General features: G+C 44.5%; 1 protein-coding gene across 2 annotated transcripts in view; it reads right to left on the reverse strand.

The window, feature by feature from the left end:
• Nucleotides 1-24707, reverse strand: part of LOC106568109 (roundabout homolog 2) — a 163748-nt gene that overhangs the window by 47497 nt on the left and 91544 nt on the right. For both annotated transcript variants that reach the window (XM_082960439.1, XM_082960440.1), the window contains 6 exons: nt 23206-23363; nt 22944-23064; nt 22657-22795; nt 11266-11402; nt 8104-8228; nt 6974-7145 (listed from right to left, as the gene is read on the reverse strand). In XM_082960439.1, the coding sequence (XP_082816565.1) occupies nt 6974-7145; nt 8104-8228; nt 11266-11402; nt 22657-22795; nt 22944-23064; nt 23206-23363 (852 nt within the window). The remainder of the gene's footprint in view (nt 1-6973; nt 7146-8103; nt 8229-11265; nt 11403-22656; nt 22796-22943; nt 23065-23205; nt 23364-24707) is intronic.

Raw genomic sequence — 24707 nt, forward strand, 5'->3', positions numbered from 1 at the left:
ACATGGATTTATTAGCCTTTTTAAAATGTAGATGTTCCAAAGGTCTGCATCTGTAGCTTGTAGGCTATGTGTGGAAACTAGGAGATGCTAAATGTGTTTATTACCGTGAGATCGACAGTTATTTGCTTGACAACCACCGGCTGACGAAATTTTGTGACCGCACAGCCCTAGTTTGGAGCAACGGGACTATGCTGAGCAAAAAGTTCTACAGCTGCACTATCGAGAGCATCTTGACTGGCTGCATCACCGCTTGATATGGCAAATGCACCACCCTCGACCGCAAAGCACTACAGAGGATGGTACGGACAGCCCAGTACCGAGGTCCCTGCCATCCAGCACCTCTATATCAGGCGTAAGACTGCTAAATAGTTAGTTAAAACCTCTTAGGGATCCCTTAAGCGCGAATCCCGCTCCAATCCCGTTAGCGGGATTGATTTGACAACATCCAGTGAAATTGCAGAGCGTCAAATTCAAACTACAGAAATATAAATATTCAACATTGACAAAAATATAAGTGTAAAACATCAAAATAAAGCTTAACTTCTTGTTAATCCAGCAGCTATGTCAGATTTCAAAAAGGCTTTATGGTGAAAGCACACCATGCGATTATATGAGGACAGCGTCCCGCATACAAACACATGAAAATCATTTTTCAACCAGGCAGGTGCGACACAAAAGTCAGAAATAGCCATATAATAAATGCCTTACTGTAAGGATCTATGTGTAGCTGGTTGTCATAGGGGTCATTGAATGGAGACCAAGGTGCAGCGTGTATAGTGCTCATTCTTTGATTTTTAATGAAAACACTTCAACAACAAAACAATAAAACAACCAACAACAGTCCCGTCAGGTACTCTAGACTAAACGGAAACAACCACCCACAAAACCCCAATGAAAAACAGGCTGCCTAAGTATGGCTTCCAATCAGAGACAACGATAGACAGCTGCCTCTGATTGGAAACCATACCTGGCCACAACATAGAAAATGACAGCATAGGATGAAACTCTAGACAACCCACACAGAAAACCCAAAACACATAGACAAAACACCCCCGTCACGCCCTGACCAAACTACTAGGAAACAATGACCACATACCAGGGTCAGGACGTGACAGTATCTCCCCCAAAGGTGCACACTCCGACTGCACCCAAACCAAAAAACCCAACAACAACCCCAAACACAAAGGGAGGGCAGTGAGGGTGACAACAGTCTATGGCGGCTCATGTGCTCCACCCAGAACCTTCCTCTTCTCCCGATCCTCCAGCAACGGAGGTGGCTCTGGCTCAGGGCGTAACCTCCATTCCGCCCGAATATCCCTCCGCTTTTGTAACATAGGCCTGTGGATCATTATTGGAGGAATTGGACTGTAGATCCTTACCAGAATCACTGTGCTGTAGACCACTGCTGGAGGTTCCGACCTCCAAGCCGCTGCTGGAGGATCTCGGTTGCAGGCCGCCGCTGAAGGCTCTGGGCTGCAGACCGCCGCTGAAGGCTCTGGGCTGCAGACCACCGCTGAAGGCTCTGGGCTGCAGACCGCCGCTGAAGTCTCCGGGCTGCAGACTGTCGCTGGAGGCTCCAGACTGGGGAGCGTCGCTGGAGGCCCCGGGCTGGGGAGCGTTGCTGAAGGCTCCGGACTGAAGAGCGTTGCTGGAAGCTCCAGACTGGGGAGTGTAGCTGGAGGCTCCGGACGGAACAGCGTCGCCGGAGGCTCCGGACTAGGAGGCGTCATAATCGGTTCCGGACTAATGACTATTGCTGCTGACTCCATGCCTTGGATCATTTCTATAGGTTCCGCACCAAGGATCATCACTGGAGGCATCTTACCTTGGATTCTCAATACAGGTGCCGGCTCATGGATTATTCTGACAGGCATCGTGCCATGGTTTATCCTTACAAGCTCCGGAATATTTAGAATCCCTCCAGGCTTCTTGCCAAGGATTTTTTCCTCAAGTTCCGGGCCATGGATTACCTCTTCAGGCTTCGTGCCATGGAATGTCCCTACAGGGTCCGGGCCATGGATCATCACTAAAGGCTTAGTGCAATGGATCATCTTTACAGGCATCGGACCATCGATTATCACTTGAGGATTTTTACGTGGAGCAGGAATCGGTCTCACCGGACTGGGGAGACGCACTAAGAGCCGAGTGCTCACAGCAGGCACCGGCCGTACCGGGTTATGGGTGCGCACTGGAGGGAGAGTGCGCAGAGCAGGCACCAGACGTACTGGGCCATGGAGGTTTACTGGAGGTCTGGCACTTACGGCTAGCACAACCCATCCTGGCTTGATGCTGACTCTAGCCCGGCAAGGGCGGAGCGCTGGCACAGGACGAACTGGGCTGTGCTGGGGAATGAGGGGTACCGTGTGTGGAGCAGGCGTAGGGTATCCTGGGCCGAAGAGCCGCACTGGAGGCCAGATACGTTGAGCCGGCACACTTTTTCCTGGCTGCCGGCCAACTCTCGCACGGCAACGTTGAGGAGCTTGTATCGACCGCACCGGACTGTGAGTGCGTATGGGCGACATAGTGCGCATCACTCCATACTGCATTGCTCGCCCCTCTGCGCGCCTGCTCCGCCGTGCCCTTTCCGCCAGTACCTCTCTCCGGAATCTAGCGTCGTGCTCCGCGCTTGACTCCCCGACTGGCTCCGGTTTACTCCATGGCTCACTCCGAAATGCCCGGGAAGTTAGATCAGGGCTCCCCCTGACCTCGCCAAACTCCCCGTATGCCTCCCCCCCAAAAAGTTTTTTGGGGCTGCCTCTTCGCCTCCCCTATTGGAGGATACAGCGCCTCATAATACCGTCGCTCCCTCGCTTCTTCCAATTCCTCCTTCGGGTGACGATACTCCCCAGCCTGGCTCCAGGGTCCCTTCCCATCCAGGATTTCTTCCCACATCCACAACTCCAGGTACCTCCTCTCACGCTGCTCAGTCCTTTTACTGTGGGTGGTTCTGTCATAGGGGTCGTTGAATGGAGACCAAGGTGCAGCGTCTATAGTGCTCATTCTTTGATTTTTTATGAAAACACTTCAACAACAAAACAATAAAACGACCACGCTTTATGGTGAAAGCACACCATGCGATTATATAAGGACAGCGTCCCGAATACAAACACATGAAAATCATTTTTCAACCAGGCAGGTGCAACACAAAAGTCAGAAATAGCCATATAATAAATGCCTTACTGTAAGGATCTATGTGTAGCTGGTTGTCATAGGGGTCATTGAATGGAGACCAAGGTGCAGCGTGTATAGTGCTCATTCTTTGATTTTTAATGAAAACACTTCAACAACAAAACAATAAAACGACCAACAACAGTCCCGTCAGGTACTCTAGACTAAACGGAAACAACCACCCACAAAATCCCATGAAAAACAGGCTGCCTAAGTATGGCTTCCAATCAGAGACAACGATAGACAGCTGCCTCTGATTGGAAACCATACCTGGCCACAACATAGAAAATGACAACATAGAATGAAACTCTAGACAACCCACATAGAAAACAGAAAACCCAAAACACATAGACAAAACACCCCCCTGTCACGCCCTGATCAAACTACTAGGGAAAAATGACCTCATACCAGGGTCAGGACGTGACACTGGTGCAGAGGAGTCAGGCGCAGGACAGCAGAGATGAGTAAATAAAAGTAACTTTACTCAAAGTCATCAAAATACAAGAGAATTACCAAGCCCACAATACGGACCACAATACAACAAACAATCACTCACAAACAAACATGGGGAACAGAGGGTTAAATAATAAACAGGTAATTGGGTGGGTGAAACCAAGTGTGTAAGACTAAGACAAAACAAATGGAAAATGAAAAGTGGATCAGCGGTGGCTAGAAGGCCGGCGACATCGACCTCCGAACGCCGCCCGAACAAGGAGAGGGACCGATTTCAGCGGAAGTCATGACACTTACCTTTGAAGATCTTCTTTTTTTTGCAATCTCAAATGTCTCAGTGATACAATGAATGGTCGTTTTGTTCGATAAATTCCTTCTTTATATCCCCAAAATGTCCATTTATTTGGCGCGTTTGATTCAGATATACACCGGTTCCAACATGACAACAAAGTATCTAATAAGTTACCTGTAAACTTGGTCCAAACATTTCAAACAACGTTCCTAATCCAACCTGAGGTATCCTAAAATTTCAATAAACGATCAAATTTAAGACATGATAATCTGTTTCCAATACCGAAGAAAAATAACACGGAGTGCGCTCCTGTTCACGCACAACAAAAGACTAAAGCCCTTCAGAGTGACATGTACAAAGAATAGCACTACTTCTTCATTTCTCAAAAGAAAAACATCAAACAATTTCTAAAGACTGTTGACATCTAGTGGAAGCCATCGGAACTGCAATCTAGGCCCTAATAAGGTCTCCCATAGAAATCCATTGGAAAACACAATGACCTCAAAATATTTTTTCCCTGGATGGATTGTGGATTGGGTTTCGCCTGCCAAATCAGTTCTGTTATACTCACAGACATTATTCTAACAGTTTTAGAAACTTCAGTGTATTTTATATCCAAATCTAATTATAAGCATATCCTAGCTTCTGGGCCTGAGTAGCAGGCAGTTTACTTTGGGCATGCTTTTCATCCGGACGGGAAAATACTTCCCCCTAGCCCGAAGAAGTTTTAATGGTTACTGACCCTGTCTTGCACTGACTCTATGCACACTCACAAGACAAAATATACACACTATATACACACTCACATATATACCATACTGACCCACTCACACAAAACCCACACACATTCACATACACTACTGTACATACGCACACACTCATATAACACACAAATGTATACCGACACAACACAAACACACAACACACACACACAACAACCTCTCCCACAATGTGATCAAGACAAAGGAGATGATCGTGGACTACAGGAAAAGGAGGGAAGAGCACGCCCTCATTCTCATCGATGGGGCTGTACTGGAGCAGGTTGAGAGCTTCAAGTTCCTTTGTGTCCACATCACCAACAAACTATCGTGGTCCAAACACACCAAGACAGTCGTGAAGAGGGCACAACAACACCTATTCCCCCTCAGGAGACTGAAAAGATTTGGCATAGGTCCTCAGATCCTCAAAAAGTTATACAGCTGCACCATCGAGAACCTCCTGACTGGTTGCATCACCACCTGGTATGACAACTGCTCGGCCTCCAGTATGGCCCAGTACATCACTGGGGCCAAGCTTCCTGCCATCCAGGACTTCTATACCAGGCGGTGTCAGAGGAAGGCCCTAAAAATTGCCAAAGACTCCAGCCACCCTAGTCATAGACTGTTCTCTCTGCTACGGCATGGCAATCGGTACCGGAGCGCCAAGTCTAGGTCCAAAAGGCTTCTGAACAGCTTCTACCCCCAAGCCATAAGACTGCTAAATAGCTAATTAAATGGCTACCTGGACTATTTGCATTGACCCCCAACCCCGCCTTTTTTTTACGCTGCTGCTACTTGCTGTTTATTATCTATTATCTATGCATAGTCACTTTACCCCTACTTACATGTACAAATTACCTCAATTACCTTGACTAACCTGTACCCCCTCGTTATTGCTATTTTATTGTTGCTCTTTTATTTTTTACTTTAGTTTATTTAGTAAATATTTGTTCTTAATTCTTGTTTTTCTTAAAACTGCATTGTTGGTTAAGGGCGTGTAAGTAAGCATTTCAAAGTAAGGTCTAAACTTGTCGTATTCAGCGCATGTGACAAATACAATTTCATTTGATTTGACATACTCATCATATGCTGTTGCTACTCTGTCCTTTATTTTAGTCTTATTATTATCTATCTTAATGCCTAATCACATTACCCTGTCTTCATGTACATATCTACCTCAAATACCTCATTCCCCTCCCTGCACATTGATCTGGTACTGGTACTCCCTGTATATAGCTTCATTTTTGTATATTTTATTCCTCTTGTCTTACTATTTTTATTTTTACTATTATTTTTTAATTCTGTATCACTAGGCTCGTAAGCAAGCATTTCACGGTTATGTCTACCCGTTGTATTCGGCAGATGTGACAAATACAATTTGATTTGATTTACTTGATTTGAGCATTAGGAGCAACCCAGGGTGTCAAAAACACTTCAAAATTTGACCATTGGAGCAACTTAAAAATTTGTGTCTGAATCTGAAGTCAAATTGGTAAAACCGTGAGCTCTTGTTGCATTTTTCACACTCAATCACTTGATCAATTCCTTCAATTCCCTGTACTGTATACAGCAACACTATTTACATATTTTCCAACTCGCATGGCAAGGTATGTTCTCTTTCCAAAAAAAACTTTAGCAGATGTAAATTCAATAATGTGTGAGAGAGGAATCCAGGAAATGAATGAGAAAGAGAGAGAGAGATGGAGACAGAGATAGAGAGCGAGAGAGAGAAAGAGAGAGCGAGAGAGGCGTAAACAGCTCCTAACTGGCACTAGCTCAGCACTTAAGATAATGATGCTCTTTGAGAGGAGGAGAGAGGTGTACATGTGACTCTCCATCAGGGAGAGAGTTTTCATTTGAACAGTTTCTCTCTTTGTAGGCCTTTCATGGCCTGTCTCTGGTGTAACTTCCCACAGTGACATGCTAATGAAGTGGATGAAGGCATTTGACCGATTAGCTCTTACAGCTTTCAGCACATCTCAGCCAAGACTAGTGCCAAGCATTAAACAGTCAGCCTCTGATTAATTTTATGCACCTTCAGTGCATGTGGTCAAGCAAGTGTGTGTGCTTGCACTTAGTTGTGCATTGTTCTCAGGCAAGGTACACAATTCGGTTGGCAAGGATAGCTCTGCAGGTGCGCATTGATATGACCACATCTACCAGTGTAGGGGGTGTGGTGTGTGTGTGTGTGTGTGTGTGTGTGTGTGTGTGTGTGTGTGTGTGTGTGTGTGTGTGTGTGTGTCTGTGTGTGTGTGTGTGTGTGTGCGTGTGTTTGTGCATGGCATGCTCTATATACTCTCACCGTCTGCCACCTCTAGCTGAGCCTTGGCCAGGATGCTGCCGGCCACAGTAAGGGCCTGGCAGGTGTAGTAGCCTGCATCAGAGCGCTGTACGGAGGAGATGGTCAGCTCTCCACTCACTGCCACTGACACACGGCTGTCTCCCTGCGCTGGCTGGCTGGGGAACAGCAGATCCTGGTGAGATAACATAGATTCATTATGAAAAACAGCATGTTGTTTAGTCCTGTGCTCCATAGAAAACATGGCGAGATTCAATGTAGGCCTAAATGTTGCCGTTAATAGTATGAGTGAATAATAAATCATAACTGTACTGTGCAGTTATGAGTCATAATTGCTGTCAGTGACAACCTTGGCAATACAATGTTATATAACAGTATAGTCCCATGCACAAGGCAAGAGCAGACTGCATTAACTAAAAAGCACCAACAGGTTAAACCAATCATCTGAAGCCTTGCTCTATTTTACTCCATTTCCATTCTCAGTGTGTGTTCATTACTGACTAGGATGTTATGTCCTTAGTCCTCCTATTCACTCACTTATCCTACAAATGTGTGTGTAATTCAGTAGTAAGGGTTTGGGGTCCTCTATCTGCTCGGAGTGGTCAGTAATTTACACTGTGTGTGAGACGCAGTCAGCCCTGCCAGTGATGATGCCCTGCACTACGGGTCTTGAAGTTAAGTGAGTCCTCACGGCCGCCCACACATAGCCTTGAAGTCTCTACCTCTTTCGCTTCAATTCGATTTTTTTCCCATTCTGCTACCTGAGAGCAGACAAACGGATGGGAAGGGAAGGACATTAGCCTGATCCCATTATGCCTAACAACTAATGCAGCAAATGATTGTAATTTCTTGAGAAATAAATTTCTGGTCAGAGCCCTGCAGAGTGGACTGATGATTGATGACCACTTCATTATGTAACTGTCACCGGGCTCAGGAATCCGGAATGCTCTCTCTCGCTCCACGGCTCTATCCACTGTCCAATCAGGACCCAACCTTCATGTCTCAATTAGGTAAACAAGTAAAAGGTTATTTTTGTTTATGTGCATTGGAGGAGGCCAACACACTAAGGGGAACTCTCATGTATAAAAGCACACAGACATTCAACACACGTTATTCAAACAAGTGTTTCTTACCTGGCTGCCCTCTCGTTGCCAAAACACAGTGGGTTGGGGGTTGCCCTTGGTCTCACAGGGGAAGGTGGCTGTGCGCCCTTCAGCCACGATCTGGTCCCGGGGTCGCACCACAAACAGGGGAGCCTCTGAAGGTCAAAGGTCAGAGATGTGAAACTGTCACCACAGCACAGCAGGAACACATTTAGAGAAAATGATGTTCATGTATACAAACTAAGCAAGGAGCGCTACAGGTTTCAGCTACAAGCTACAGGCTGCAGGGAACATGCAACAGGTGATTGTCTAGTAGTCTCTCTTAAGAGCCATTACTACAGCTAACAGACCACACAAGCCATAGATCCAGCTGACTGCAAACCTGCATGAATGAGACCAACTCATGAGCACGGCTGCTTTAACACACATTCTCCCCTTCTAGTTTCTACATCAGAACTACTGCATATCAACTACTATGTCTTGATACGGTTGGAGAAACAAAGGGTTTTCAACTAACTTTACAACACACAACTAAAAGGAGGGCAGGGTTGGGTGATTCAAACTAAGGAACAAAATGTGCATGTATTAGTACTGTATGTTAAATAATCAGGTGTGAATGTGTGTTTTGTGTTTATGGGTGTGTATGTACAGTGAGGGAAAGAAGTTTTTGATCCCCTGCTGATTTTGTACGTTTGCCCACTGACAAAGAAATGATCAGTCTATAATTTTTATGGTAGGTTTATTTGAACAGTGAGAGACAGAATAACACCAACAAAAAATCCAGAAAAACACATGTCAAAAATGTTATAAATTGATTTGCATTTTAATGAGGGAAATAAGTATTTGACCCCCTCTCAGTCAGAAAGATTTCTGGAACCCAGGTGTCTTTTATACAGGTAACGAGCTGAGATTAGGAGCACACTCTTAAAGGGAGTGCTCCTAATCTCAGCTTGTTACCTGTATAAGAGAGACCTGTCCACAGAAGCAATCAATCAATCAGATTCCAAACTCTCCACCATGGCCAAGACCAAAGAGCTCTCCAAGGATGTCAGGAACAAGATTGTAGACCTACACAAGGCTGAAATGGGCTACAAGACCATCGCCAAGCAGCTTGGTGAGAAGGAGACAACAGTTGGTGCGATTATTCGAAATGGAAGAAACACAAAAGAACTGTCAACGTCCCTCGGCCTGAGGCTCCATGCAAGATCTCACCTCGTGGAGTTGTAATGATCATGGGAACAGTGAGGAATCAGCCCAGAACTACACGGGAGGATCTTGTCAATGATCTCAAGGCAGCTGGAACCATAGTCACCAACAAAACAATTAGTAACACACTACGCCGTGAAGGACTGAAATCCTGCAGCGCCCGCAAGGTCCCCCTGCTCAGGAAAGCACATATACATGCCCGTCTGAAGTTTGCCAATGAACATCTGAATGATTCAGAGGACAACTGGGTGAAAGTGTTGTGGTCAGATGAGACCAAAATGGAGCTCTTTGGTATCAACTCAATTCGCCGTGTTTGGAGGAGGAGGAATGCTGCCTATGACCCAAAGAACACCATCCCCACCGTCAAACATGGAGGTGGAAACATTATGCTTTGGGGGTGTTTTTCTGCAAAGGGGACAGGACAACTTCACCGCATCAAAGGGACGATGGACGGGGCCATGTACCGTCAAATCTTGGGTGAGAACCTCCTTCCCTCAGCCAGGGCATTGAAAATGGGTCGTGGATGGGTATTCCAGCATGACAATGACCCAAAACACACGGCCAAGGCAACAAAGGAGTGGCTCAAGAAGAAGCACAGGTCCTGGAGTGGCCCAGCCAGTCTCCAGACCTTAATCCCATAGAAAATCTGTGGAGGGAGCTGAAGGTTCAAGTTGCCAAACGTCAGCCTCGAAACCTTAATGACTTGGAGAAAATCTGTAAAGAGGAGTGGCACAAAATCCCTCCTGAGATGTGTGCAAACCTGGTGGCCATCTACAAGAAACGTCTGACCTCTGTGATTGCCAACAAGGGTTTTGCCACCAAGTACTAAGTCATGTTTTGCAGAGGGGTCAAATACTTATTTCCCTTAAAATGGAAATCAATTTATAACATTTTTGACATGTGTTTTTCTGGATTTTTTTTGGTTATTCTGTCTCTCACTGTTCAAATAAACCTACCATTAAAATTATAGACTGATCATTTCTTTGTCAGTGGGAAAACGTACAAAATCAGCAGGGGATCAAATACTTTTTTCCCTCACTGTATACAAGTGTAGGAACATTTACTGAGCCCTTTTAAGCATGTGCCTTTGCGTGTGTGTGTGCATGTGTGTATCGTTGTGTTACAGAGAGAGAGAGAGAGAGGAGAGAGAGAGAGAGAGAGAGAGAGAGAGAGAGAGAGAGAGAGAGAGAGAGAGAGAGAGAGAGAGAGAGAGAGAGAGAGAGAGAGAGAGAGAGAGAGAGAGAGTAATACATGCAGAATGGGATCAGGTCTTACTTACCAACAGGGCGATCTGGTGAAAGAACAATGGTGTGGATGGGTGAGGACAAAACACAAGACCGAGAGGAGCGGAGGAGAGGAGGAGAGGAGAGGGAAAGAAAAATAAATGAAAATCAGAAATGAATGACATATGGTGTTGGGTACAAAAGTCCAGCAGGAACGGATGAGGAGAGTGGGGCTCAGTCACCATGGCAGGTGATGGCAAGGGGCTTAGGTAAATGAAATAAACCTGGCATCATCTTGGGTTGGAAGGTTTTTATAGTAATACAATGTTCACATTGTCTTATGCACAGTCACAGATGTGGAAACATCATAGCATCACCACTGACACACTGTGCTTATGTACAAACAAACAAAGGCAAAATCAGAACGCTGAGTTTTGCCTGCCTTACACTCTTCAACTCAAATACCCTTAAAATACCCTACCAGAGTCTCACTGCACCAGTTCTATTAGCATCCCAGTGGAGAGAGGGATGCAGGGTGTGTAGCACAATTGGTTCTGGTTAAGTTGCTCATCTTTGTGTGGAGGCTGGAGGTCCTGGTGTAATCATTCAGTCTGGGCCCTGGGAGAGAGAGGGACTGAGCCCAGCTCCAGGCTCACATCAGGGGGGCAATAACACTCGCACGGACTCACCCTGCTGAGACTATTACCACAGCTCCAGGAACAGGACTGGTGTCTGTCTGTCTCCTACAGTAATATATACTCACCCCTGATGGTGAGGGTAGCCGAGACCTCCACTTTGCCCACACGGTTCTCAGCCACACAGGTGAAGGTGCCCTGGTCGCCAGCCGATGCCTTCTTGATCCTCAGGAGGAAATCCTCCTTCTCATACCGGATGTCATACCTGAGGAAGGAGGAGAGGAGAGGTTGACATTACACAAGTCAAGCTTGCAGTAATCAGTCTCGCACCTCTGCTGGCTTGCATGCCATGGCTGTTTTACTAAATGGCTGCTATGATACGGTTGGAAAAAGGGGCAATGTTCTATATAAATAACAATTACACTTAAAAATGTAACCGTATGCTTACGTACAATACAGTAAGAAACGCAATCCACTTCTGGGACATTTTAGAGTAAAGCTTACATAAAATAATAGGCTGTGGAGATAAGGTTGTTTTGAAAAATAAAGCAAGGTTTTCTGAGACACTTAAAACTACCCGCTGCAGAAAGACTACATTCTGCTACAGAGGAGGAGGAGGAGAAGGGTGGCCAATTGTGCAGGGCTGAAAGGCAAGGTAAAATGAAAGGTGCTTTCAGCTGGAACCCTGACTGTTCCTCTATTTCAATATTTATGAAGAAGAGGCACCCACTGTGGGGTGTGTGTGAGTGTGTGTGTGCTATGTGTGTATGAGTGAGTGAGTGAGTGAGTGAGTGAGTGAGTGAGTGAGTGAGTGAGTGAGTGAGTGAGTGAGTGAGTGAGTGAGTGAGTGAGTGAGTGAGTGAGTGAGTGAGTGAGTGAGTGAGTGAGTGAGTGAGTGAGTGAGTGAGTGAGTGAGTGAGTGAGTGAGTGAGTGAGTGAGAGTGAGAGTGGAGAGAGAGAGAGAGAGAGAGAGAGAGAGAGAGAGAGAGAGAAAGAGAAAGAGAAAGGCTGTCTAATCCCAGAGCCAGCAAGGTGGAAGAATCTTACATTCTGCCCTTGAGCAATGCAGTTAACCCCCACAACAACTGCTCCCCGGGAGCAGATGAGGCGGAAGTCGATTAAGGCAGCCAGAGCAGGGCTAACAGTTCATCACTCAGAGAAACACCAGTCCTAACAGAGCAGGGCTAACAGTTCATCACTCAGAGAAACACCAGTCCTAACAGAGCAGGGCTAACATTCGATCACTCAGAGAAACACCAGTCCTAACAGAGCAGGGCTAACAGTTCATCACTCAGAGAAACACCAGTCCTAACAGAGTAGGGCTAACAGTTCATCACTCAGAGAAACACTAGTCCAACAGAGTAGGTCTAACAGTTCATCACTCAGAGAAACACCAGTCCTAACAGAGCAGGGCTAACAGTTCATCACTCAGAGAAACACTAGTCCAACAGAGTAGGGCTAACAGTTCATCACTCAGAGAAACACTAGTCCAACAGAGTAGGTCTAACAGTCCATCACTCAGAGAAACACCAGTCCTAACAGAGTAGGGCTAACAGTTCATCACTCAGAGAAACACTAGTCCAACAGAGTAGGGCTAACAGTTCATCACTCAGAGAAACACTAGTCCAACAGAGTAGGTCTAACAGTCCATCACTCAGAGAAACACCAGTCCTAACAGAGTAGGGCTAACAGTTCATCACTCAGAGAAACACTAGTCCAACAGAGTAGGTCTAACAGTCCATCACTCAGAGAAACACCAGTCCTAACAGAGCAGGGCTAACAGTTCATCACTCAGAGAAACACCAGTCCTAACAGAGTAGGGCTAACAGTTCATCACTCAGAGAAACACTAGTCCAACAGAGTAGGTCTAACAGTCCATCACTCAGAGAAACACTGGTCCTAACAGAGCAGGGCTAACAGTTCATCACTCAGAGAAACACTCGTTCTAACAGAGCAGGGCTAACAGTTCATCACTCAGAGAAACACCAGTCCTAACAGATCAGGTCTACCAGTCCATCAATCAAGGGCACAGGGTTTGACATGGCTACAGAGCATGGAACATTATGGAACTGGACTCTCCCCTCTAAGGGGCCTCCTCTGGTCTCTGAAGCAGACAGACCAGTAAACGGTAAATCTGTCCAGTCTTCCATAACGTCTGGACATATGAGACGAGCAGAGCACTGAAACAGAATGAGGGGGGTGGGGCCACAGATGCAAGAGGTGAGAAAAGTGAGGGGGAGAATATCGATAGAGCTTTCTGTCCATTCGGACAGTTGGTGTGTCAGTCTGAAACTTGTGAAGACTCCAGTCACGTCACATCTCTGACCCACATACACACCTCCCTGGAGGGCTGGTCTGGGAGGGATGGGGAAGGAGAGGCCGGGAAGGAAGGAAGGAGAGAGAGAAAGAGAAAGAGAGAATGGCAGGTCTGGAAGTAGGGCATGTTTCTGGAATCAGGGGGAAGGATGGAGAAAGGAGTGAGTAGGGAGTAGACAGACAGACAGCCAGATGGAAGTACAGCCAGACAGACACTACTCTATTCTACCCCAGTCTGAGAGAACGTTCCTCACGGCCACTTCCCGTCTCGGACACATGGTCCTGCTGAACACACAGACTGAAGCCAACACTATCTTAATTCTCTCCCACACCACTACTACTTCAGGGTACTTCCTTTAGAAATACACACTTAACCCTGTTAGGGCTAGGGGGCAGTATTTGCACGGCCGGATAAAAAAACGTACCCGATTTAATCTGATTACTACTCCTGCCCAGTAACTAGAATATGCATATAATTGTTTGATTTGGATAGAAAACACCCTAATGTTTCTAGAACTGTTTGAATGGTGTCTGTGAGTATAACAGAACTCATATGGCAGTCAAAACCCTGAGACAAATCCTGACAGGAAACTGAAATCTGATGTGTGGATATCACTTCAAACATTTGCCATTGAAACACACAGGGGCTTGTGATTCATTTAGCACTTCCTATGGCTTCCACTAGATGTCCCCAGTCTTTACAAAGTGGTTTGAGTCTCCTACTATCAAAATTGACTGAAAGAGAGGATGTTTATCTTGGTCACAGGGGATGGGCCATTACCATTGTGACGTCGGCGCCTATGGGTACTCTCCCTTTTCGAAACGTTTTGAAAGACAATGCAACCGTCCCAATGGAATATTATTGAAGCCCTGGTTGAAAAAGCTCCTAAAGATTTATGTTATACAACGTTTGACATGTTTGAACGAACTTAAATATATTTTTTTTGCTCATTCCTGACGACAAGTCAGATGCACACGGAACATTTTCACTAGCCTTCGGAGCGCTCTAACACTATTGGGACATAAATTATTAACTTTTTTGAACAAAACTACATTTGTTATGGACCTGGGATTCCTAGAAGTGCCTTCTGATAAAGATAATCAAAGGTAAGGGATTATTTACAATAGTATTTTTGATGGTTGATCGTTCCAAGATGGCTCCAACATTTATAGCCTAGACTTTTTTTCTGGGCATACCACGTCGTCTATTGCAAAGTGTGATTTCCCAGTAAAGTTATTTTTAAATCTGGCAAAGAGATGGCAGTCAAGACATGTTAATCTATAAGTCTTTGAATGACAATATTACATTTTAACAATGTTTTCGAATAGTAATTTTGTAAATTGTAGCGCTGATTCATCGGAAGCATTTGAGGGAAAAGATTTTCTGAACGTCATGCGCCGATGTAAAATGCTGTTTTTATATATAAATATGAACTTTATCGAACAAAAAATGCATGTGTTGTGTAACATGATGTCCTAGGAGTGTCATCTGATGAAGGTTGTCAAAGGTTAGTGCTGCATTTAGCTGTGTTTTGGGTATTTGTGATGCATGCTAGTTGCTTTGAAAATGGCTGTGTGATTATTTCTGGCTGGGTACTCTGCTGACATAATCTAATGTTTTGCTTTTGCTGTAAAGCCTTTTTGAAATCGGACAACGTGGTTCGATTCAGGAGAGGTGTATCTATAAAACGGTGTAAAATAGTCATGTTTGAGAAATTGAAGTTATAGCATTTATGAGGTTTTGCATTTAGCGCGACGCGATTCCATTGGCTGTTGATTAGGGTGGGACGCAAGCGTCCCACTGGCCCAGACAGGTTAAAGTATATCATGGACTGAAACATATATTTCCTTTCATACAGATCCCAATAGGGTCAAAGACGTTATATGGGATTTGACATTGGCAAACTGTGAAAGAGTTTTCAGTTACTGTGAAACTAGCCAGGCCAACAGAGTAAAGCCGGCTGCTGGGAGGGACAAAGAGTTATGGTAAATGTTGTTTTATGCTGTGGACCTAATCACATATTGACTCCATTGGCAGCATAGTCCTCCTGCTGTGACACCAGGCTAAGGACTCTAACCTCAGACTACCCTGCATGTCTAAAGCCAGTTGTGTAAATGGATTATTGCTCTGGACAGTTGTCCTGATGGCCACTTCAATTAGATAATGATACATAATAGTGGCCTAAATATATGGTATTGCTAGAGCTTGGGTCTTGTGTAGTGTAGCTATATAAATAAAATGACTATTTCTTTGAGTCTAGCTAGAACGGGTAGAATGCCTTCAGAAATAATTCATACCCCTTGACTTATTCTATGTATATTTTGTTGTGTTACAATCTGAATTCAAAATGGATTACTTTTTTTTTCTCTCTCACCCATCTACATTCAATACCTCATAATGACAAAGTGAAAACATGTTTTTAGAAATTTTAGCAAATGTATTGAAAATGAAATACAGGAATATCTAATTTACATAAGTATTCACAATCCTGAGTCAATACATCACCTTTGGCAGTGATTACAGCTGTGAGTCTCTAAGAGCTTTACACTCCTAGATAGTACAATATTTGCCCATTATTCTTTTAAAAATTATTCAAGCTCTGTCAATTTGGGTTGTTGATCATTACTAGACAGCCATTTTCAAGTCTTGCCATAGGTTTTCAAGTTGATTTAAGTCAAAACTGTAACTAGACCCCTCAGGAACATTCAATGTCGTCTTGGTAAGCAGCTCCAGTGTGCAATAGGCCTTGTGTTTTAGGTTATTGTTCTGCTGAAGGGTGGAAAGCACACTGAACCAGGTTTTCATCTAGGATTTAACCTGTGCTTAGCTCCATTCCATTTATTTCTATCCTGAAAAACTCACCAGTCCTTAACGATTACAAGTATACCCATAACATGATGCAGCCACCACTACAGTATGCTTGAAAATATGAAGAATGGTACTCATTGATGTGTTGTGTTGGATTTGACCCAAACATAATGCTTTGTATTCAGGACATAAAGTTCATTTATTTGCCACATTTTTTGCAGATTTACTTTAGTGCCTTTATTCTGTAAAGGATTCCTTATTTTCACTCTGTCATTTAGGTTAGTATTGTGGAGTAACTACAATGCTGTTAATCCATCCTTAGTTTTCTACCATCACAGCCATTAAACCCTGTAACTGTTTTACAACCACCATTGGCCTCATTTTGAAATCCCTGAGAGGTATCCTTCCAATCCAGCAACTGAGTTAGGAAGGATGCCTGTATAATTCTAGTGACTGGGTGTATTGATACACCATCCAAAGAGTAATTAATACGTTGACCATGCTCACAGGGATATTCAATGTCTGTTTTTTTAACCTTTCTTCCAATAGGTCCCCTTTTTTGCGAGGAATTGGAAAACCTCTCTTGTCTTTGTGGTTGAATCTCTGTTTGAAAATCATTGCTCGACTGTGAGTCCATGAAATGTATTATTTGACTGGTTAAGCACATTTTCTACTCCTGAACTTATTTAGGCTTGCCATAACAAAGGGGTTGAATACTTATTGACTCAAGACCTTTCAGATTTTCATTTTTAATTAATTTGTAAAAATGTCTAAAAACATTATTCCACTTCGACATTATGGGGTATTGTGTGTTGGCCATTTCAAATTCAGGCTGTAACATTATTTATTTTTTAAGTCAAGTGGTGTGAATACTTTCTGAAGTGCATTCGGAAAGAATTGAGACCCCTTGACTTTTACCACATTTTGTTACGTTACAGCCTTATTCAAAAATTGATTAAATCGTTTTTTCCCTAATCAATCTACACACAACACCCCATAATGACAAAGTAAAAACAGGTTTAAAAAAAACATTCGTAAAAAATTCAATGTCACATTTACATAAGTATTCAGACACATTACTCAGTACTTTGTTGAAGCACCTTTGGCAGCGATTACAGCCTTGAGTCTTCTTCGGTATGATTCTACAAGCTCACACACCTGTATTTGGGGAGTTTCTCCCATTCTTCTTTGCGGATCCTCTCAAGCTCTGTCAGGTTGGATGCTGAGTGTTGCTGCACAGCTATTTTCAGGTCTCTCCAGAGATGTTAGATCGGGTTCAAGTCCGGGCTCTGGCTGGGCCACTCAAGGACATTCAGAAACGTGTCACTCCTGCATTGTCTTGGCTGTGTGCTTAGGGTCGTTGTCCTGTTGGAAGGTGAACATTCGCCCCAGTCTGAGGTCCTGAGCACTCTGGAGCAGATCTTCATCAAGGATCTCTCTTTACTTTGCTCCGTTCATCTTTTCCTCTATCCTAACTAGTCTCCCAGTCACTGCCGCTGAAAAGCATCCCCACAGCCTGATGCTGCCACCACCATGCTTCACCGTAGGGATGGTTCCAGGTTTCCTCCAGACGTGACGCTTGGCATTCAGGCCAAAGAGTTCAATCTTGGTTTCATCAGAGCAGAGAAGCTTGTTTCTCATGGTCTGAGAGTCCTTTAGGTGCCTTTTGGCATACTCCAAGCGGACTGTCATGTGCCTTTTTACTGAGGAGTGGCTTCTGTCTGGCCACTCCAACATAAAGGCCTGATTGGTGGAGTGCTGTAGGGATAGTTGTCCTTCTGGAAAGTTCTCCCATCTCCACAAAGGAACTCTGGAGCTCTGTCAGAGTGACCATCGGGTTCTTGGTTGACTCCCTGACCAAGGCCCGTCTCCTCCAATTGCAAAGTTAGCCGGGTGGCCAGCTCTAGGAAAAGTATTTGTGGTTCCAAACTTCTTCCATTTAAGAATAATGGAGGGGGGACCTTCAACGCTACAGAAATGTTTTGGTACCCTTCCCCAGATCTGTGCCTCGACACAACCCTGTCTCAGAGCTCTACGGACAATTCCTTCGACCTTATGGCTTGGTTTTTGCTCTGACATGCACTGTCAACTGTGGGACCTTGTATAGAGAGGTGTGTGCCTTTCCAAATCATGTCCAGTCAATTGAATGTACCACATGTAGCAAGTTGTAGAAACCTCTCAAGGATGATCAGTGGAAACAGGACGCACCTGCACTCAATTTCGTGTCTAATAGCAAGGGGGCTGAATACTTTTGTGAATCAGGTATTTCTGTTTTTCATTTTTAATAACTGTAAAAACTTTGTCATTATGGGGTATTGTGCATTTTTTTATGCACTGTATATCATTGAAAATCAAGAGCTTGAATACTAAAATATACATACAGAAACACAGACAGAAAGGAGGAAATAGAGTAAAGAAATTGAATTATGTTCATCATACACTATGTATACAAAAGTATGTGGACAAATTAGTGGATTTGGCTATTTCATTCAGCTATTTCAGCCACACTGTTGCTGACAGGAGTATAAAATTGAGCACACAACCATACACTCTCCATACACAAGCATTGGCAGTAGAATGGGCTTACTGAAGAGCTCAGTCACTTTCAATCTACAGTCGTGGCCAAAGGTTTTGAGAATGACACAAATATTAATTTTCAAAGTTTGCTGCTTCAGTGTCTTTAGATATGTTTGTCAGATGTTACTATGGAATACTGAATTATAATTACAAGCATTTCATAAGTGTCAAAGGCTTTTATTGACAATTACATGAAGTTGATGCAAAGAGTCAATATTTGCAGTGTTGACCCTTCTTTTTCAAGACCTCTGCAATCCACCCTAGATTGCTGTCAATTAACTTCTGGGCCACATCCTGACTGATGGCAGCCAAATCTTGCATAATCAATGCTTGGAGTTTGTCAGAATTTGTGGGTTTTTGTTTGTCCACCCGCCTCTTGAGGATTGACCACAAGTTCACAATGGGATTACGGTCTGGGGAGTTTCCTGGCCATTGACCCAAAATATCTATGTTTTGTTCCCCGTGCCACTTAGTTATCACTTTTGCCTTATGGCAAAAGTGCTCCATCATGCTGGAAAAGGCATTGTTCGTTACCAAACTGTTCCTGGATGGTTGGGTGAAATTGGTCTCGGAGGATGTGTTGGTACCATTCTTTATTCATGGCTGTGTTCTAAGGCAAAATTGTGAGTGAGCCCACTCCCTTGGCTGAGAAGCAACCCCACACATGAATGATCTCAGGATGCTTTACTGTTGGCATGACACAGGACTGATGGTAACGCTCACATTGTCTTCTCCGGACATGTTTTTTTCCGGATGCCCCAAACAATCGGAAAGGGATTTAATCAGAGAAAATGACTTTACCCCAGTCCTCAGCAGTCCAATCCCTGTACCTTTTGCAGAATATCAGTCTGTCCCTGATGTTTTTCCTGGAGAGAAGTGGCTTCTTTGCTGCCCTTCTTGACACCAGGCCATCCTTCAAAAGTCTTCGCCTCACTGTGTGTGCAGATGCACTCACACCTGCCTGCTGCCATTCCTGAGCAAGCTCTGTACTGGTGGTGCCCCGATCCCGCAGCTGAATCAACTTTAGGAGACGGTCCTGGTGCTTGCTGGACTTTCTTGGGTGCCCTGAAGCCTTCTTCACAACAATTGAACCGTTCTCCTTGAAGTTCTTGATGATCCGATAAATGTTTGATTTACGTGCAATCTTACTCGCAGCAATATCCTTACCTGTGAAGCCCTTTTTTGTGCAAAGCAATGATGACAGCACTTCTTTCCTTGCAGGTAACCATGGTTGACAGATGGAGAACAATGATTCCAAGCACCACCCTCCGTTTGAAGCTTCCAGTCTGTTGTTCAAACTCAATCAGCATGACAGAGTGATCTCCAGCCTTGTTCTCATCAACACTCACACCTGTGTTATCAAAAGAATCACTGACATGATGTCAGCTGGTCTGGGCTGAAATGCAGTGGAAATGTTTTTTGGGGGATTCAGTTCATTTGCATGGCAAATATGGACTTTGCAATGAATTGCAATTCATCTGATCACTCTTCATAACATGGAGTATATGCAAATTGCCATCAAACAAACTGAGGCAGCAGACTTTGTTAAAATGAATATTTGTGTCATTCTCAAAACTTTTGGCCACGACTGTAGTACCGTCATAGGATGCTACCTTTCCAACAAGTCACTTCGTCAAATTTCTGCCCTGCTAGGCTTGCTCTGGTCAACTGTAAGCGCTGTTAGTGTGAAGTGGAATTGTCTAGGAGCAACAACAGCTCAGACGCAAAGTGGTAGGCCACACAAGCTCACAGAATGGGACCGCCGAGTGCTGAAGCACTTACAGTGTAAAAATTGTCTGTCCTCGGTTGCCACACTCACTACCCAGTGCCTCTGGAAGCAACTTCAGCACAAGAACTGATCGTTGGGAGCTTCATGAAATAGATTTCCATGGCCGAGCAGCTGCACACAAGCCTAAGATCACCATGCGCAATGCCAATCGTCGTCTGGAGTGGTGTAAAGCTCGCCGCCATTGGACTCTGGAGCAGTGGAAACGTGTTTTCTGGAGTGATGAATCACGCTTCACCATCTGGCAGTCCGATGCGCGAATCTGGGTTTGTCAGATGCCAGGAGAACGCTACCTGTCCGAATATGCATAGTGCCAACTGTCAAAGTAATAATGGTCTGGGGCTGTTTTTCATGGTTCGGGTTAGGCCCCTTAGTTCCAGTGAGGGGAAAAGTTAACACTACTGCATACAATGACATTCTAGACAATTCTCTGCTTCCAACTTTGTAGCAACAGTTTGGGGAAGGCCCTTTCCTGTTTCAGCATGACAATGCCCCCTTGCACAAAGAGAGGTCCATTGTCACGCCCTGGCCAAAGAGAGGGTTTTATTCTCTATTTTGGTTAGGCCAGGGTGTGACTAGGGTGGGCCTTCTATGTCCTTTTTTCTATGTTTTGGTGTTTCTTTGTTTTGGCCGGGTATGGTTCTCAATCAGGGACAGCTGTCTATCGTTGTCTCTGATTGGGAACCATACTTAGGTAGCCTTTTACCACAGGGTTGGTGTGGCTAGTTAATTTCTGTTTCACTATACTCGTTGTTATTTTTGTTTTAGTGTTCAATTATTAAAATAATCATGAACACTTATCACGCTGCGTTTTGGTCCGATGATTCATCTTCTTCAGATGACGAAGGTTGTTACATCCATACAGAAATGGTTTGTCAAGAGTAGTGTGTAAGAACTTGACTGGCCTGCACAGATCCCTGAGTTCACCCCCATCAAAAACCTTTGGGATGAATTTGAATGCCAACTGCGGGCCAGACAATAATAATCGTCCAACATCAGTGCCCAACCTCACTCTTGTGGCTGAATGAAACCATGTCCCCTCAACAATGTTCCAATATCTAATGGAAAACCTTCCCAGAAGAGTGGAGTATGTTATAGCAGGAAAGGGGAGACCAAGTCCATATTAATGCCCATAATTTTGGAAAGAGAAGTTCGACAAGCAGGTGTCCACATCTTTTTGGTCGTGGTGTATATATTGTACATGCAGTCATGCACAGGTAAATGTCAATATATGCTAAACGAATGCACTCACACTCACAGACAGCATACACAAGAGCATGAAGACATACCAAATCCAATCTGTACCTCAGGGTAGCATGCGTATGTTAAGTAGCATATTACATTTAATCTGGGTTTAAGAACAGGACTCAGTGGGTTTTGAGAAACAATGTTAGGCACCGTGATCAAAGCAACGCTGTAGTAACATGTCAGGTGTTTACCTGCTCCAGCTTCAGCCTGGGACTCATTAGTCCTGCCTCACAATCCATATATCAACACGTTTCAACTATAGCCACAACAGGAATCATAAAAGACAAGAACGCACACGCAGGCACGTAGGGCACATAGGCACACACACACTCACAAGCATGCACACACACATATGCACAGGGGTAGAAAAAGAACCCAATATTCATACTTGAGTCAAAGTAAAGATACCTTCATAGAAAACGACTCAAGTAAAAGTGAAAGTCACCCAGTAAAATACTATTTCAGTAAAAGTCTAAAAGTATTTGGTTTTAAATATCCTTAAGTATCAAAAGTACATGTAATTGTACTTAGGTATCAAAAGTAAAAGTACAAGCATAAATCATTTCAAATTCCTTATATTGAGCAAGGCAGACGGGCACATTTTCCAGTTTTTATTTATTTATTTATGGATAGCCAGGGGTTCAATCCAACACTCAGACATCATTTACAAACTATGCATTTATGTTTAGTGAGTCCGCCAGATCAGAAGCAGTAGGGATGACCAGGGATGTTCTGCATACGCACATGCACAAACATATGCACCCACACACTTTCTCTCCTCACCTGCCGCGGGGTATATCCACATTATCCTTTCTCCAGCGTAGAGAAGGAGGTGGGTCTCCCTGCACCTGACACCTGAGCTCCACACTCTCCTCCACCAGGACCACCTGGTTCACCGGCCGACGCACAAAAGTAGGTCTCTCTGGAAAACCACAAAACACATAGACAGACAAGACAGTAGTCTATAAGCTTTCTAAGCAAGGTTTTAAAACATAAACAGATAGCATGTAGCCACTGCAGCCATTACAGGTAAGCACAGAGAGAAGTGTCTGTCCAGTATCTGTCCTTACCGAACACAGAGAGCTGAGCCGTCTCACTGTCTCTCTCTCCCACCATGTTGGTGGCCACACACACGTACATCCCTGCATCACTCTTCCTGGTGTTGGAGATGGTCAACTTCCCTCCACGAATCTGACAGTCAGACAACAGAGATGGCTCAACAAAGTCTACATCAGACAATCTGGGATGGGGGGGGTCATTTAATCTGTATATTTTAGCTATCCATAATGAGAGCAGACACAGAGGACCGGGTCCTCGGGACGTAGTACTCACAGTGATCCTGTCATCTTTGAGGTCCAGACGGGCCTTGTCTTTCCTCCAGAAGGTGGTGGGCTCAGGGTGCCCACGAGGAGGCTGGCACTCCAGGGTGGCAGGATCCTCCACCGCCACCACCAAGTCCTGAGGGTTCTGTCTGAAGTCATCACGCAACACTAGGAGAAATAGAGAGAGAGAGAGAGAGAGAGAGAGAGAGAGGGGAGGGGGGGTAAGGGTCTTTCTAGGTTTTTAGTTGGTTCATCCCACAACATTTGTTGACATAATCCACAGTACTTCTACTTTGAGGATAAACCAAAACAAATGCATGGACTGCACACTGTAAAATGACAAGTAAATACAGTACAGTGTAGAAATTAGATCAATTCTGTCAGTCAGTAATAGAGTCCAGGTATGGCAGATAGAGTATATTGTGGTGGGAATAACTGGAGGAGAGCCAGAGCCCAGAGCAGATCTCTAGTCAAACAGGAACTGTGTGGGTTGGTGCCAGAGCCCAGAGGCTGCACTGTCAATCACAGTCAGCTGTGGAAGACGAGCTCATGGGTGTCTCAGTCACACAGGCCTAGCCAGGTCTATAGAGCTATATGGCTGGGTGGGTTCTGTCCATAGAATTAGGAATTATATTTATTTTTTGTATTTTTTACTTACTTACTTAGTAATTTAATAGGATCTCTATGGTTCTGTCACTGTCACACATCACTCCTCTCCTCACTCAGACAAGCCCTTCTTCCTCCTCTTCCTCACACCCCAGTCACTCCTGCTGTGCCACATCAAACATGGCACCTCCAAAAAGCGTTGAGCGGGATATTCCATATGGAAAGTGGATACAACACAACTCACAAGCCGTATAAGCCACATATGCCCACATTCCAGCTGTATTTGTTTCCCAACAGTGAGGACAAAAAGAAAACTCACAATGGTGGGAGAGCACACATTTTGATCAGCAATAAGTGAATTTAGATGCAATAATGCACACGTCTGAGAGGGTAGCAACCCAACACAATGAGATGCCCTCACAGATGCCCTCTGTTCATGGCCAATCATGCTGGTGTGTGTTCTGATTTGAAGACATTGAAAGTCAAGCCCCCTCCCTGCAGTAGAAGCCGTGCATAGTGTGTTGTCAGGGCGTAATTATTTCAGAAATAGGGGCCCACCGCTGTCTACCGCTGTCTGATTGGGTATCACTCAATTATTCCAAACAGCCGTTCAGAGTTGGCTGTCTACATTTATCCTGTCAGGATATAGAATGATTCTGAAATGGGCTTCAATCAGTGGCAGTCGGTGCTGTTTAAGATGAGGGAGGATGATAATTTTTTTAATGAGCATGGCCTTATTTATAGTACAGCATATTGGATGACTGCTATTCATATTCCATTCACCCATCTCAATGTAACATCGATAGGTTTAGGTTACTACATCATACTCTAATTTCCCTTTACCGAACACAGAGAGGTTGCTAAGTGAAGTGAGAGAATTTTTAGTAAACAAGGTGACAGACACAT

This window comes from Salmo salar, chromosome 13, assembly GCF_965601325.2.
Source record: "Salmo salar chromosome 13, fSalSal1, whole genome shotgun sequence".
Lineage (NCBI taxonomy): Eukaryota > Metazoa > Chordata > Actinopteri > Salmoniformes > Salmonidae > Salmo > Salmo salar.